Source organism: Microcebus murinus, chromosome X (genome assembly GCF_040939455.1).
Source record: "Microcebus murinus isolate Inina chromosome X, M.murinus_Inina_mat1.0, whole genome shotgun sequence".
NCBI classification, from domain to species: domain Eukaryota; kingdom Metazoa; phylum Chordata; class Mammalia; order Primates; family Cheirogaleidae; genus Microcebus; species Microcebus murinus.
Window position 1 is genome coordinate 7975693 of NC_134136.1, and position 14541 is coordinate 7990233.

General features: G+C 37.3%; 1 protein-coding gene across 1 annotated transcript in view; it reads right to left on the reverse strand.

Annotated features, from left to right (window-relative positions):
- The window catches only part of ZDHHC15 (zDHHC palmitoyltransferase 15), a 96442-nt gene that overhangs the window by 29344 nt on the left and 52557 nt on the right, over positions 1 to 14541 (reverse strand). Inside the window, exons 6-10 of the mRNA XM_012755350.3 lie at positions 13138 to 13170; positions 12260 to 12380; positions 6386 to 6518; positions 4554 to 4680; positions 2355 to 2458 (exon numbers count right to left, since the gene is read on the reverse strand). Of these exons, the coding sequence (XP_012610804.1) occupies positions 2355 to 2458; positions 4554 to 4680; positions 6386 to 6518; positions 12260 to 12380; positions 13138 to 13170 (518 nt within the window). The remainder of the gene's footprint in view (positions 1 to 2354; positions 2459 to 4553; positions 4681 to 6385; positions 6519 to 12259; positions 12381 to 13137; positions 13171 to 14541) is intronic.

Here is a 14541-nt window from a genome sequence, read left to right on the forward strand (position 1 = left end):
TAGTAACATTCATTGGGTGTTGGGCAGGTACACACCTAATGGGTGTGGTGCACACTTTCTGGAAGATGGGCATGCTTGTAGCTCTGACTTGGGTGGTGCAAAGACAATTTGTGTAACCAAAGTGTTTGTACTACTGTGATATTCTGAAATATAAAAAAAATTTAAAAACCCCTTTTTATGATACGATGCTACATCTGCACCAAAGTATTCCACTTGCCAACACAAGGCTCAGATATGAATAGTTTTTTTTCATAGTGGAGTTGTTTCAAACTAGGTTAAGACCTGATAAGTCTCTGATTTCTATTAGAGTTTGGCTTTTTAATACCAACACAAGAGTTCTTATTGGTTGTGACTGCTGTAAGTGAAAATCTAGAAAGACTGAAGGCTGAAGGAAAGGTAGGTCAAAATACAGTCAATTTTTCAATAGTCAGCAGGAGGGGGTAAGGGAGTTGCTTATGTTGTTAGTTCTGTGGGCAAGAACTGTTTTCTTTTTTAACTATAAATTTAGGGCTGTTTTGTCTCTTCTTTAGTCTTAGTTATATGCTTTTCTGTAAAACTGGACTTCTGGGTAGAGAAACTGGGCCTGGATAATCTAACTGGGTGAAAATTTAGAAAGGCTTACTCTCTACCTCTGCTCCCACCCTAATGCCTTTCTATGTCCTCATTCAGCTTCTTTCATCTCAGGTACAGTTTGTGATAATTGTAATTTCCTACTCAAAATTGCTGCCAGGCACTGCATTATTGGGACCACTGGCTAAAAACTACTCTCTGAGGGCTGGTATTAGCAACATATGCAAATGTTTGAGGCACAGAAGTAGGTATAGCAACAGGTGGAGACAAAGAATAAGGATGGCAAGGGGGATACATAACATGAGAACTTAACTTTTAGCTCTTCACAAGAAGTCTCAAGATGACCCAATGATCTGGTAGGAGAAACTTGGAAGGGGAAAGTTCTGTTTCCTTATTTTTCCTTTGCCTTTCTGCCTTTTAGAAAAGTAGACTACAAGCAGATGTAGGCTTGCTCCCATTACTATCTTTTATTTTTTAATGTATTTAAACCATTCTAAAAGAGAATAAGATTTTTTTTATTCCTTCATATTATGGGGGTACAAATATTGTTAGGGTTACATATCTTGCCCCTGCCCCCCCTCCCCTACCCCGCTATGCCAGAGCTTCTAGCGTGTCCAGCCTCCAGATGGTGCACACCGCACCCACCTTGTAAGTGCATACCCTTCCCCTCCTCCCCCCTTCCCCCTGCCCAATTCCCGATTACAGATCTTTTTTTCAGACATTTTGGTTACAATGTATATCTTTATCTCTCCCTAAAAAGGGATAGAGGTAATCCCTTCCCCCCTACAATGCTCACCACTTCCTTAAGATGTGGGTCCCCCCCCCAGATCCCTGTTGAACACTACCGTTTTTCAGCACCATAATTTTAGTCAGTGAGTACCAATTTGATGGCGAGTAGATGTGTAGCCTATTTTCCAGATCTTGTGTCCTCTCGCTTTGTATTACGGGCTTAAGCTTAATCCAGGATAGCATAAACGATGCTAGCTCACTGTCGTCTCTTAGGATTGAGTAATATTCCATTGAGAGCATATACCCCATTTTAGTTATCCACTCATGAATTGACAGGCACTTGGGTAGTTTCCATGACCGTGCAATAGTGAATTGTGCTGCCATAAACATTCGGGTGCAGATGTCTTTATAATAGAGAGACTTATATTCTTTTGGGTAGATGCTCAACAATGCTATTTCTGGGTCGAATGGTATTTCTATTTCTAGCTGTTTTAGGTATCTCCAAATTCTTCTCCACAAAGGTTGCACTAATTTGCAGTCCCACCAGCAGTGTAAGAGTGCTCCTGTCTCTCCACATCCTCACCAGCATTTGTTGTTTTGGGATTTCTTAATACAGGCCAGAGAATAAGATTTAAAAAAAAATTCAACCAATGTGAATGAAGTAGGGTAGAGAAAGGTGGACTGCTGCCCATTGATTGAATTACAGCTTCACATTCAAGCAAAGCACCAAGAGCAATCACCTGGCAGGATTATTTACAAGCAGGCACAGCACTGTTTATGTTTCCTGATTTATCTGACTGGTTATATAAATTATGGTATCACAAATCTAGTAAGGAACCTTCCAAGCTGCCATGTAATCCTATTGAAGCTACCATGTTTGCTAAACAAATCTGGCCATACTTGCCCTCTTCCAACCAGAGGGCATGTATGAAGTTGATATGCTTTAAAAAAATCTTTCTGGACACTATTTACTCACCATGTTACACTGAGTACATTAACATGGACTTTATAGTGCTTGGTCTGCTGGCGCAAGACTTCCTTCTGACCCAACTTACCTTGGCTGTCATCCTCATTGTCTTCCCAGGGTTCTTCATTTGCTAGCAGTGGGTTCTGTGACTCATTCATAGATCTCATAGGGAAGGAGTGTCCATCACCAGGGCTGATGGGGAAAGAATGGCTGTGAGCTGCTGCATAGGCTTTCTATGAAGGCCATAATCCTCTTAGAAATAGGATGGGGGCATTTTTTAGGAATATTTAAGCTTATTGTCTAAAGCCACGGTGGAATACGCTCTTATAATAGCATTGCTCTCAATTTCCATATCTTGTTTGTTTGTCTGCATTGCTTTGACTCTCTGAGCAACTCTTTAACTCGCTTCCCACAATGCCCAGTATGACAATATGCACACAAAGCAAGCTTTATAAATATAATTTAATGGTGATGACCCCAATTTTTATCCATCTTATTGCTTTGATTCTACATTTTCAAGAAAGTTGAGCAGACTCAGAATCACTGAATACAATGGAGATAAACTGCTGTGAATTGGTGAGTGATAATGATTAAGTGCCCTGTTATTTATTTGGCTTGTATGGCAGAAAGGTTATTAAGGAACTAGGGGAAAGAGCAAGAGTGAGGCATCTCTAGCGTGTAGATTTTGGGGGCAATTATCCACATATGGGAATCTCACTTTGTGGATATCTATGGTAAGCTAGGGTCACCCCCCTGGTTAATTTCTGGCCATTAAGATGGGACACATCGGAAGGAACTGAGCTGGCTCTGGCTAGGGTGGGTTACAGTTTGAATATTTGAGTCTATATATCTTCATACATTCCAAATTTAAATTGGAGTTACTTTTGGATTATTCATTTGATATTACCTATTTCTTTTCTCCTGTTCATGGATGTACTTAATTGAAAGTTGACAGATTTTATTGACAGTACTCAACAGAGAATGTAAGAGTAATTGGGCTTTGATTATTTTTGTTTTTGTTCTTTATTCCAGAGAAGGCTCATTTTATAATAGATCTTCCTTTGATGTGGTGTGTTGCATATCTGAGTGTGTGTATGTGTGGCTGGGGTATAGATAATGCTGGTAACAGTTATTAATCAATATTACCCACTGACATAGTTTCGTCTTGGGATTCATGGACCAGACAGTAGGATATACTAAATCTCTTAAATAAGTGAGCCTGTAAAACATTGACTCATGCAAAGAAAATGTCAGGGTAGTGAGTGCCAGGGGGTGGAGGGGAGAAATTTTTCCTTAATTATCATCATACCCCAACAAAGTTTCCTCAAATAAGTGAAATGGAATGTATCTCTGTTGGAGCTCTAAAGGAAGGCTGTAAAGAAGCTCTACTCCGGCGCTGTTTTAGTTGATGGTGGTTCAATCTGACTCATGAAGTCACTTGAAGGACACAAGCTTAGCTCTGTTCATTTCTTGTTTACTGCTTTCCCTGCATTTTTTGTTGCAGTTCTAAGAATTACCTACTGTCTCTAAGTCAATCTTTGTTTGTTCTTGGTTTTTATTTTAATTTCATCTTTCATAAAAATAATATTAACATTTCACCCCAAAATATGAAAAATGGAGAAAAGAAAAATGATTTCTAAAACTATTGCCCTTACCACTTTTAGCATTTTTGTATATTTCTCTTCTGTTATTTTCCTTCTATAAATATTTATTTAAATTTATAATCACAGTGTACCTACCATTTTGGATTTTACATTTCTCACTCAAAAATATAGTAAGCATTTCCCTTCACTGTGACACAGTCTTTATAACCATTACTTTTTACTACATAATATTCCATCCAGTGGAGATCGATAGATATGTACATATATACATATTTCTCCATTCTTATATTGTTGGATATTTAGGTTGTTTCCTAATTATCAACTGTAAATAATGCTGTGGCGAACATTTTTGTGCATAGTTTATCTCTATCCTTAGGGTAGATTCCCAGATATGGAATTACTGGGATGATGGACATGTAGATTCTTATGGTTTTTGGATAGATATTACCAAATTCAGTTCTAAAAGATTGGTTCCAGTTTATACTGCCACAAACTAAGCATGAGAGTGTCTATTTTATCATATTCTTGCCTCCTGATTTATCTTTACTAACCTAGAAATGAAAAACTTGGGGAATAGAGTTTCACATTGGACTGATACTTGCTATATACTACAATCAAAATTGAATTTGCTGCTTCAAGGCATGGTCCAGCATCAACTTCTTACAATGGTAATATTTACCTACCTGGACCCAATAGGTATTAACCAGAACTTCTTGTTATCTCCAAACACTTGCTGGATATTCTTGATGAAGCCAAGGTTAAACCCATTTTTCTCTGGGCCACTTGTAAACACTGGAGTGCAGAAGGCCTCTGGGGCAGGGTAGGGGAGTTGAAGAAAAGAGGAAGAAAGCAATAAAAGATCAAATTTCCCTATAGTCATGATCTTACAGTTCTCTATGAATATGATTTAATTCTATGATATCTTTTTTAAAATTTATTTTTAGTGCCATCATCGGAAATGGAACTATGATATCTTTTTGCTGTGGTGGCATAGGTCCCTAGTTCTTAGTTATTGCTAAATTACTAAGTAAATACTCGTTTAATCACGTAGTACAAACTAAGCTTGTTATTCAATATAAATAATTATTTTAATAGAATCTCTTAATAAAAAGGCAGGGGAAACACACGATGGTAGAAATAATTAAGCACCTGTAGGGGTAGTATGTATTTTGTACTGCTGGATTTAAGGAGTAAAGGAACAGATTTAACAGCACTTTACTTGATTCTAAGTGAGAAGATTCTAAGTGAGAACAACAGTTAAATGGTTGCCATCTTTAGAGCTGGGACCAAAGTACTGACACATAGAGAGACGGTAATGATATTGATTTTGTTTTGAAACATTTCAGAAATGAAGATGTTCACGCTGAAACTTACAATGTAAGAAACTGAGTTTTACTTCAGATAAAATGTCAATGAGTGAACTATAATCACTTCAAAGACTATGAGGAGTCAGAACATCTTAGTGCACATTATTTTTAGACACACATTTATCCCATTAAGCAAACACTTTCACTGTTGGACTTTGGCTGAATCTGACTACTTCCCATTCGTTCTTTGTTTTCAGACTGTTATCATGAAGCTTTTAGTACTTTTCTACTTTCTAGCTGACCTCTAAAACAAATGTGTTAATCTACCACCCTAACAAGTGCTATTTATATATTTGATTAAGAAAATGGGTGCAAATACTTTCTTGGATGTTAGCATTATTAGCAAATAAATTTCCATAGTTTAGTGGCTTTTGCACTATCTTTCCTCAAATCTATCCTAGCTAAACATTCAACATTTGGACACTTTGTCCTCACTCTTTGTGTACTCATTTGTATATAATGTAAATATTTGTTTCATCGTAGATGAAAAAAATGTACTGGAATCCATCAGAAATATAGTTCTCCAAATAGCAGCCTAGTGAATAGAGTAACTGACAGAAAATATGTTCATCTCTTGTACTTATTTTCTAGAGACTTATTGGTTCAATGTGTTTACCTCATGTCCACAGTCCCTACACAGCTTCTTGATGATTATAGATATTCACTGATTTGATTTTTTTTTTCTCAAGCCTTTTGGATTCTTGTTGTTGGTTTGGATGTTTTTCTCAGGACTCTTATTTTTGGATGTGGTCAATAAATTAGATTCTTCTATCTTTATTGACCTCTTCATTCTGACATTCCCTTCTGTACTGATTCTTTCCTTCATTTCCTCATGTGAACACCTTTTAGAAAACTTCTGAGCTGTAAATCTGGGGAGCCATTATCCAATATGCACTATAAAGAACAATGTTCATTTTTGGTTTTGTGTGGGATTTCATTCACTAATGCTCTTATTAGTCTGTAAGCTTTATTCACTATGGCTCTCCAGTTTGGTAAAATGTATTTCCATTTGTCTCACTTTGGGGACTAAGGGGTGTCACTGCAGCTAAATTGCTTCATTGGCAGTTTTTCTCTTCCTTGGAAACAATCCACAGGTCACTCTGATACACATTAATATGTTTTCTCCTAGTCTTAATATTCAGTCTTACCTAAGGTGGTTTTGTTTCTGCTGACAAGCCAACAATGGTAACCAAAGAGAATCACAAGGCTGACAAAAAACATGCAGGCCACAAAGAGGAGAAAAAGGACATGGAACTTAGAGCGAACACTGGGCAATTCCCCCTAAAAAAGAAATAATAAACAAACAAAACAAAAGATTAAGGTGGCAAAGCTTGGCTAGTTTTCCTATATAGGTTAGTATTAATAGTTTTTCACATGTATAAAATGTCTAGCTGTAATTTAAAAAATAGATTTTGTAAAAAGAAATAGATTTTGTAAAATTCTTACAAAATGGTTCTTTTTATTGAAGATCATAACTCATTGTGAATATGATCTCAGCCTACAAGCCTAAAATGGATCCTTGCTTAAGTACAGTTCAGTGTAAAATAGAGTATATAATGTACCAATTAGAAAAGGATAATGTGAAAAGAGTATACTCAGGCCATAATTGGCATACAACCTCTTAAAGCTTGTACTCCATTTATTTTGACATCTTGAAGCCATATGGTCATCCTCTTGTCTCAAGGTGGGCTATTCTGGAATTCCTTATATGTCATGTTTCCTTGGACATATGTGTATTGAAAATGTCACAGCAATGTATGTAGGAAGTTAAAATATATAGGTAGAATTTTAAAATGTTCTACCTGTAAGTCATGACCTGATTTTAAAGCTGTTGAAAATTTTGTGTGGTTGTATTTTTCTAGCTGAAGTGGAATGTGCTAGTATATTACATCCTGTGGAACAGCTGTTTATACAGTGAAAATCAAGCAAGATTTTACAGGCAATTCTAAAAGTAGGTAGTTAAATATTTTTATAGTTATCTGGGACAACTTATTTTCCATGTTACATTAGCTTCCTTTTTTTACATGCAGACTAGACTAGAATGAATGTTCTATAGTTCTGTAGCATGTAGAGCATGTAACATTTTGTCTTCTGAAGAGAACCTAAGAAAACATTTTCAATTTTGGAGTGAGCAGTTGGAGAAATGACTATTATTTATTTCCTCTTTTCCCACGATGATTATTGTTTTGGTATGATGAATCACTTTGAAATATTTCCATATGCTCTCTAGTAATAAAGTTAAAAGTGAGTTTAAGTGAAGTGGACCTTAACTTTTAAATACAAGAGTAATTGGGGGTTGGGGAGTAGAACCATCTATTCTAGTTTGGAAGGACAAAGTTAAGGCTTGGCAATACTTGGAAAGTTTAGATAATACAGATTTTTTCTTCTCTCAGAGAACATTTTTATTCATTTTTATGTAAGGAAATATTGGGAATCTTCCAGGATGTATATGTTTGAAGGATGCAGAGAAGTGGATAAGCCAGTCAGAAGCTTTTAGCTGAGGGGAGGTCTGGATGAAAATTGCATGCGGGCAGAGCAGCCCAGAAAATAGCTACCTCAAGGACTTCAACCTTCAGGAACCTTTATCTGAAACTCTCCTTTAAAAAAATTTTTAGATATCAATCTTACATTTATTATTTATTCATAACATACCTGAAGTGAGAAAGTCAATGTAAGGGATATAGGAGACAAAAGTAAGTTGGCCTACTGAAAATATATATTTTTTTTTTGAGACAGAGTCTCACTTTGTTGCCCAGGCTAGAATGAGTGCCATGGTGTCAGCCTAGCTCACAGCAACCTCAAACTCCTGGGCTCAAGTGATCCTTCTGCCTCAGCCTTCTGAGTAGCTGGGACTACAGGCACGCGCCACCATGCCCGGCTAATTTTTTCTATATATATTAGTTGGCCAATTAATTTCTTTCTATTTATAGTAGAGACGGAGGTCTTGCTCTTGCTCAGGCTGGTTTTGAACTCCTGACCTCAAGCAATCCGCCCGCCTCAGCCTCCCAGAGTGCTAGGATTACAGGCGTGAGCCACCGTGCCCGGCCGACCTACTGAAAATATTAATATGCCATAGCTTTAAGTTTAGCATAATTTAAGTTATAAATTTTTTCCACTACCTTGCTAAGTGTGTTTATTAGTTCTATTACTTTATCTTTTTCCTTTATATTTTAATAGAATAAGAGGGTATAAGTTGAATTCTGTTACATGTCTACATTGTATAGTGGTGGACTCTGGCCTTTTGGTGTACCGATTACCTGGGAAACGCTCCTTTTTGAAATTATCCCTCTGCAAAATCTTGCCCTAAGCAACCCAACTGAATTGGATTGACTTTTGTTTATTTTGAGTTTTTTAGAAAAGATTCCATATATTGCTTTGTAGTAGTTTTTGCCTGGAATTTTGCTTTCATAATCTCTCCTTTTTGAGAAAAATTTTAAAGCTTAAAGCTCACATTTATTTTACTTCTTTTTTTTTTTTTTTTTTTTGAGACAGAGTCTCACTGTGTTGCCCAGGTTAGAGTGCCGTGGCATCAGCCTAGCTCACAGCAACCTCAAATTCCTGGGCTAAAGCGATCCTCCTGCCTCAGCCTCCCGAGTAGCTAGGACTACAGGCATGCGCCACCATGCCCGGCTAATATTTCTAGATATTTTTAGTAGTCCTGTGAACTTGTTTCTATTTTTAGTAGAGACAGGGTCTCCCTCTTGCTCAGGCTGGTCTTGAACTCCTGAGCTCAAACGATCCACCGGCCTTGGTCTCTCAGAGTGCTAGGATTACAGGCGTGAGCCACCGTGCCCGGCCTTTACTTCTTATTTCTCACATTTAAATGGGCAGTAGGAAATGGCTGGGCATGAGGGACTGAAATATAGTCAGTCCACACCCTGTGCAGCTGAGTTGGATGTCTCCCCCAACCCCAATTACTCTTGCAGAACTTTCTTCTGCCTGCCACAGCATATCTACTGTGTTGTTCTTTTTTCTTTTTCTTTCTTTCTTTCTTTTTTTTTTTTGAGACAGGGTCTCACTCTGTTGCCCCGGTGGCATCAGAGTGCTGTGGCATCAGCCTAGCTCACAGCAACCTCAAACTCCTGGGCTCAAGCGATCCTCCTGCCTCAGCCTCCCGAGTAGCTGGGACTACAGGCATGTGCCACCATGCCTGGCTAATTTTTTTCTATATATTTTTAGTTGTCCAGCTAATATCTTTCTAATTTTTTAGTAGAGAGGGGGTCCCGCTCTTGCTCAGGCTGGTCTCAAACTCCTGAGCTCAAACGATCTGCATGCCTTGGCCTCCCAGAGTGCTAGAATTACAGTCATGAGCCACCGTGCCCGGTCTGCTGTGTTGTTCCTTGATAGAATTCTTAATATCAAACTTTTTTTGTTAGAAGAGGGTGACAGCCCATTCAAAAATGCCTTCTGAGAAGATAACCAAGCTAAATCACTCAAAGCAATAACTACCAGACAGTTCAGAGGAATATTGGTAGAATAACGCTATTATCTTGTTTCTAAAATAATTCATAGTCTCTGTGAAGAGATTCACGGCCCAGTGCGAAAGGTGTGTATTACTACTTTTTACACGAGGCAAAGATCAATCTCTTATGAAAGTAGCTATTGTTTAACATTGAGAGGAGATAAATAATCTGATGGTCTTCTAAATTCTTTATTACAAAGGAACTAGAGTTTCTTCATAGCAGAACAATAATGGACAGTAGAATAGTGTGTAAGATCACTGGGCTTAGGATCAGACTTAGATAAAAGTCCTGACTTTGAAATTTACAAGCTGGGTGATCCTGGGCAAATTACTTAACTACCAAGAGCCTCGGTTTTATTATCTTTGAACGAGACTAGTAATTCCTGCTTTTCCTACTTCATAGGGCTGTTATGAGAATCAGATGAGTTAATGGGTACGAAAGTGCTTCAAAAACTGTAAAGTGCCATACAAATGGAAGTTGCTGTTCTTAGGGGCACAGCATGTCACCTTGATACATGGCTTTTCAAATACATGGCAGTGTTTATGTTTTATTGTAAGGGGAGTTTACAATTAAACTGAGAAAGCCACCCCTAAACCACACTAAAGGGCTCTCTGGCTGGAGAGACCACAGAACTGCCAATGCCCTTTTCCTTATGAGGGCAAGCCAAGACAGGTTTCCTTGTCTCTCATCTGTTGGGCATGAGCTAGTCTATTGTGGGGAAAAAAGTGAGGGAATAAGAAAAGGACAAGGTTATGCTTACCCCTGTTATTGTTTGGGAATACTGGCACATTTCTGGAGATTAATTCATATCCAAATATCATCTTTCAAGAGAGAAAAAAAGCATACAGCACCTGGCTGGCATTGCAGTATTTGATTATTGGCTAAGACGGCTAAAGGCAAAATGTGGGAAATGCAATATTGTTTACTCTGTTATGAGGGTAAAAGGTGGTTCTTGAACAGTTGCCACTGTTAAGGACCAAGAAAGGTCTGTAGTGAAGACCAAGGCTGATACTTTCACAGCTGATTGGCTGCAGCAGATTTTCTTCATATTTCAGGGAGTAGCTTGGCATTTAGATACAATGCCAAAGTCAGGGTCATGGAAACCTGAGCAATAGAAAATAGATCCTGTGTTGTGGAAAGGGGCCAAGGAAGAGATGTCAAGATGAGCAGCATGGTGAAGCATTTCATATTCGAAGAAAATGTATGAAAAACTTCATTTCTGCTTACACTTTTGTTTGTGTCTCTGAGTTGGTGATTTTGTTATCCACTATATAATTCCTTATTCTTAAAGTTATTAAATATCTGAACTGATTGGGTAAGTTGAAGGGAAAATGAAAAGCACACATTGCTATAATTTTCTACACTATATTTTCTATACTAGTAGGGACTGAAATACTACTTGATAATTTAAATATTCTTAGCTATTTAGCTTCTCACTGCCTTCCCTTCCTTCCTCCTTTTTCTCCAGTGTATTATAATCTGCATTCTGGTCACAGGATTCATGTTCTTTCCCTACAGCTTTACCTCTCCATTTGAGGTGAGATACTCCTGTTATACAGGCTCTTGTGCAATTCCTAAAGTATTAACTAGTAGCTCTGCCCAGATCTGTCTCTTGCTATTCAGGTTCAGTTTGGACAGTGATAAGTCCATGTGACTTATTATGTCCATGATAAGTCATGGACATCTTAGTAATTATACTGGAGTTCTGGGGAAGGGATATCTTCTGGAATCCACTAGCATAAAATTAAAAAAGAACATATTTTGCTATATTTCTGCCAAACCCTGTACACATTTGTAACTGGAAAATCTGCTTTAAGTTTGTCTTTTCTAAATAAATGGATATGATCGATATCTTCAAGGAGAGGAAAGATAAAAGGATTTTTTTTGAGATTTCATTATAATTATTGGAATCACATTTTGAAAGGTAAAGCACTTTCAATATCTGTTTCATTTGATCTTGGCAATGAGCCAGTGAAGCAAGTAACAGAGCCAGCATTAGATCTCTATTCTCTTAATTGCCAACCCAGTGTTTATCATACAAAGTTAAAAAAACAAAGTTCCTATTTCATTTTGGTCATATGTAAAGGGGTCAGTCTATATTTCTGTCCAATAGGAATTAGGCAGCTCTCCTTTGAACAGGGAATTAGGAAGTATTTTCTAACAACAGAGGAGTGCTTTGTTAGCCTTTTTCTTAGGAAACTAGGGATTTAGAATTCGTTTCAACATTTTTCCAATCTGTAACTGGTAAGAAGTGGATCTTTAAAACTCAACTGGAGAAGTTCATTATAAAGAATCAGTAGGAGTCAAGAGGTCAGGTTCCTGAAGGCCTCAGCAAAATTCTCACGTATGACAGAAACTTGTTAAACCGGAATCTTTAAATAATCGCCTTCTAAATCTCAGAGTATTCAACATGTAAAACTTGGTTTTAGTGCCTTCCCTTCTGGTTACCTCAGTATTATCTATTTCAAAATGTAAAAAGATATAGGGTGAACAATGTCAAGTTGGAATGGGTATACATTTGTTCTTACGTGGGAACCCTTCAAGGTATTTTTAACTTACTCTCCAGTATTTGATGAAATAGCTGAAGACTGTTGTAGCAATGTACAGGCAGTAGAGAACAGAATAAGCTAAGAACTGAAGGAAGAATTTGTAGTTGGAAAATCCAATGCAGTTATTAACCCTAAAAAAAAAGAAAAAGAAAAACTAATTTGAAATCAGGACCCGTTGATTGAGAACACACTGATACATAAGTGGACTAAGTAATGGAAGCATGCTGTTCCTGCAGCTTTATTATGTGTCGTGTAGAAACCCAACACAGGTAGAAGTCCCTTAATAAGAAGACACTGGAAAAACAAGTTCACATCTCACTCGTTTCTCCTTTCATTTATAGGCACAGAGACACTTGGCCTATCTAATAGTTCTGGACTGGTTCCTGATACACCCAAGCAAACCTGGATCCTGGCTGCTAAAAATCTGTTACAGTTTTAGCAGCTACTCTTGGTATAGTTGTGGCATGTTCTCCTTGTAGTTAGGTGATTTCAGACTGGTTCTCTAAGTCTGACATACAATATTTGGAGAATTGTTGAATTCAACAATCTAGAATATTTCAAACATAGAGCCAGCTAGCAACAGAACTGAATTGTGTAATGTTGAAGGGGAGAAATATTTGTGCTGTGTGTCATTACTATGCTCAATTGCTAAAGTCAATGGACAGGAGACCATTAGCTTTGTGACCCCAGGAATTCACTATCATACTTTTGGAGATATATTTATTCTTGCTTTAAAATGTTACCCCTTCTTGTCCCATATACACACAAAAAAAACACCCAGTGAATTACGGTGACAGAAACAGGCGTGTTATAACCATACTTAGGAAAGTGGGTGTATTTAGCAGCTTTGACCCTTTTATAGGAGAGAAATGAATCAAAGGGACATACCAAGGGCAGTGATGATCCATTTTTAATACACACCTACAAAGGGGACAAAATACAGCGTGATAAGTGAGGCTATGGAAATGAAGCAACACCTCTTAACTGAACTCAAGTTTTCACCAGTATTTTTACATGGTTCCAGTACATCGATAGTGACTCCAAAACTATTCTGTCTTCAGTTATTCTCAGGATGAGGCAATCACAACAACACGTTATAGGATCATGCTTGCAGAAAGTTACGTGCCTAGAAGTCCAACCTTTAAAAGGAATTGGGAATTCCAGGATATTAATACAGATAAAAAGGTCTAAGATGTCTCTTCTCATTTTGTTCAATACCCAGTTTAATAAAAGTACAGAAGAAAATACATGGCTATAGCCTCTGTTTGAATCAAAAGTAAGAGAAATATGGGTGGGATAAGCACTCAAGAAGAAAGATATGAAGATTATATGTATCAACATTAAAACGGGATTTTACAGAGCTGGAACAATTTGAGCAATAAAATAAAGTAGTATTGCATTATAACACAAAATATAAAATGAATAGCCATGCCTCCATACTGATATAAATAAATGATTGAATAAATAAATAAATGCAGAGAAGAGAAAAATCTTCTAAGCAAAAGAATTCCAAATAATTTATGTAGATACCCCACCTTCAAGGAGAGAAGGCCTACTTCTCATTCCTTTAGTGTGGGCTACACATAGTGACTTCTTTTCAAAGAGTACAGTATAGAAAGGGGGGTGGTGAACAACTTTACAATGGAGAAACCTGACAAACACCATGTCAGCCAGATGATCAAGATTAACACTGCAGTGATAAGTCATGTTTATAAGTACCCTTGATACGATGTAATAAGAATGGTACTTCACCTTTAAGGTCTTCCTCCCCAAATCACATTACCTTAGTCTAATAATAATGAGAAAAACATCAAACAAATCTCAATTGAGGGACATTCTACAAAATACCTGACCATTAATCCTGAAAACTGCCAAGGTCATCAAAAGCAAGTAAAGTCTGAGAAACTGTCACAGCTAAGAGGAGCTAAGGAGACATGACTAACTAACTGCAATGTGGCACCCTGGATGGTATCCTGGAGAAATAAAGGACATAATGGAAAAACTGAGGAAAATCTAAATACAGTATGAACTTCAGTTAAAAATAATGTATGAGTATCAGTTCATTAATTGTAACAAATGTACCATCCAAATATAAGATGTTACTAATGAAGGAAACTGGGTGTGGGGCATATAAGATCTGTCTTCACAATAAATCTGTAGGTCTAAAACTGTTGTAAAATTAAAAAATTTATTTTAAAAATATGGTTTTATTTCTCTTTCCTATCTTTAGAACAGCTTGAACCATCATAATCCCTGTGAGGGTTTTGGCACATGCTCATTATGATTGAAAGG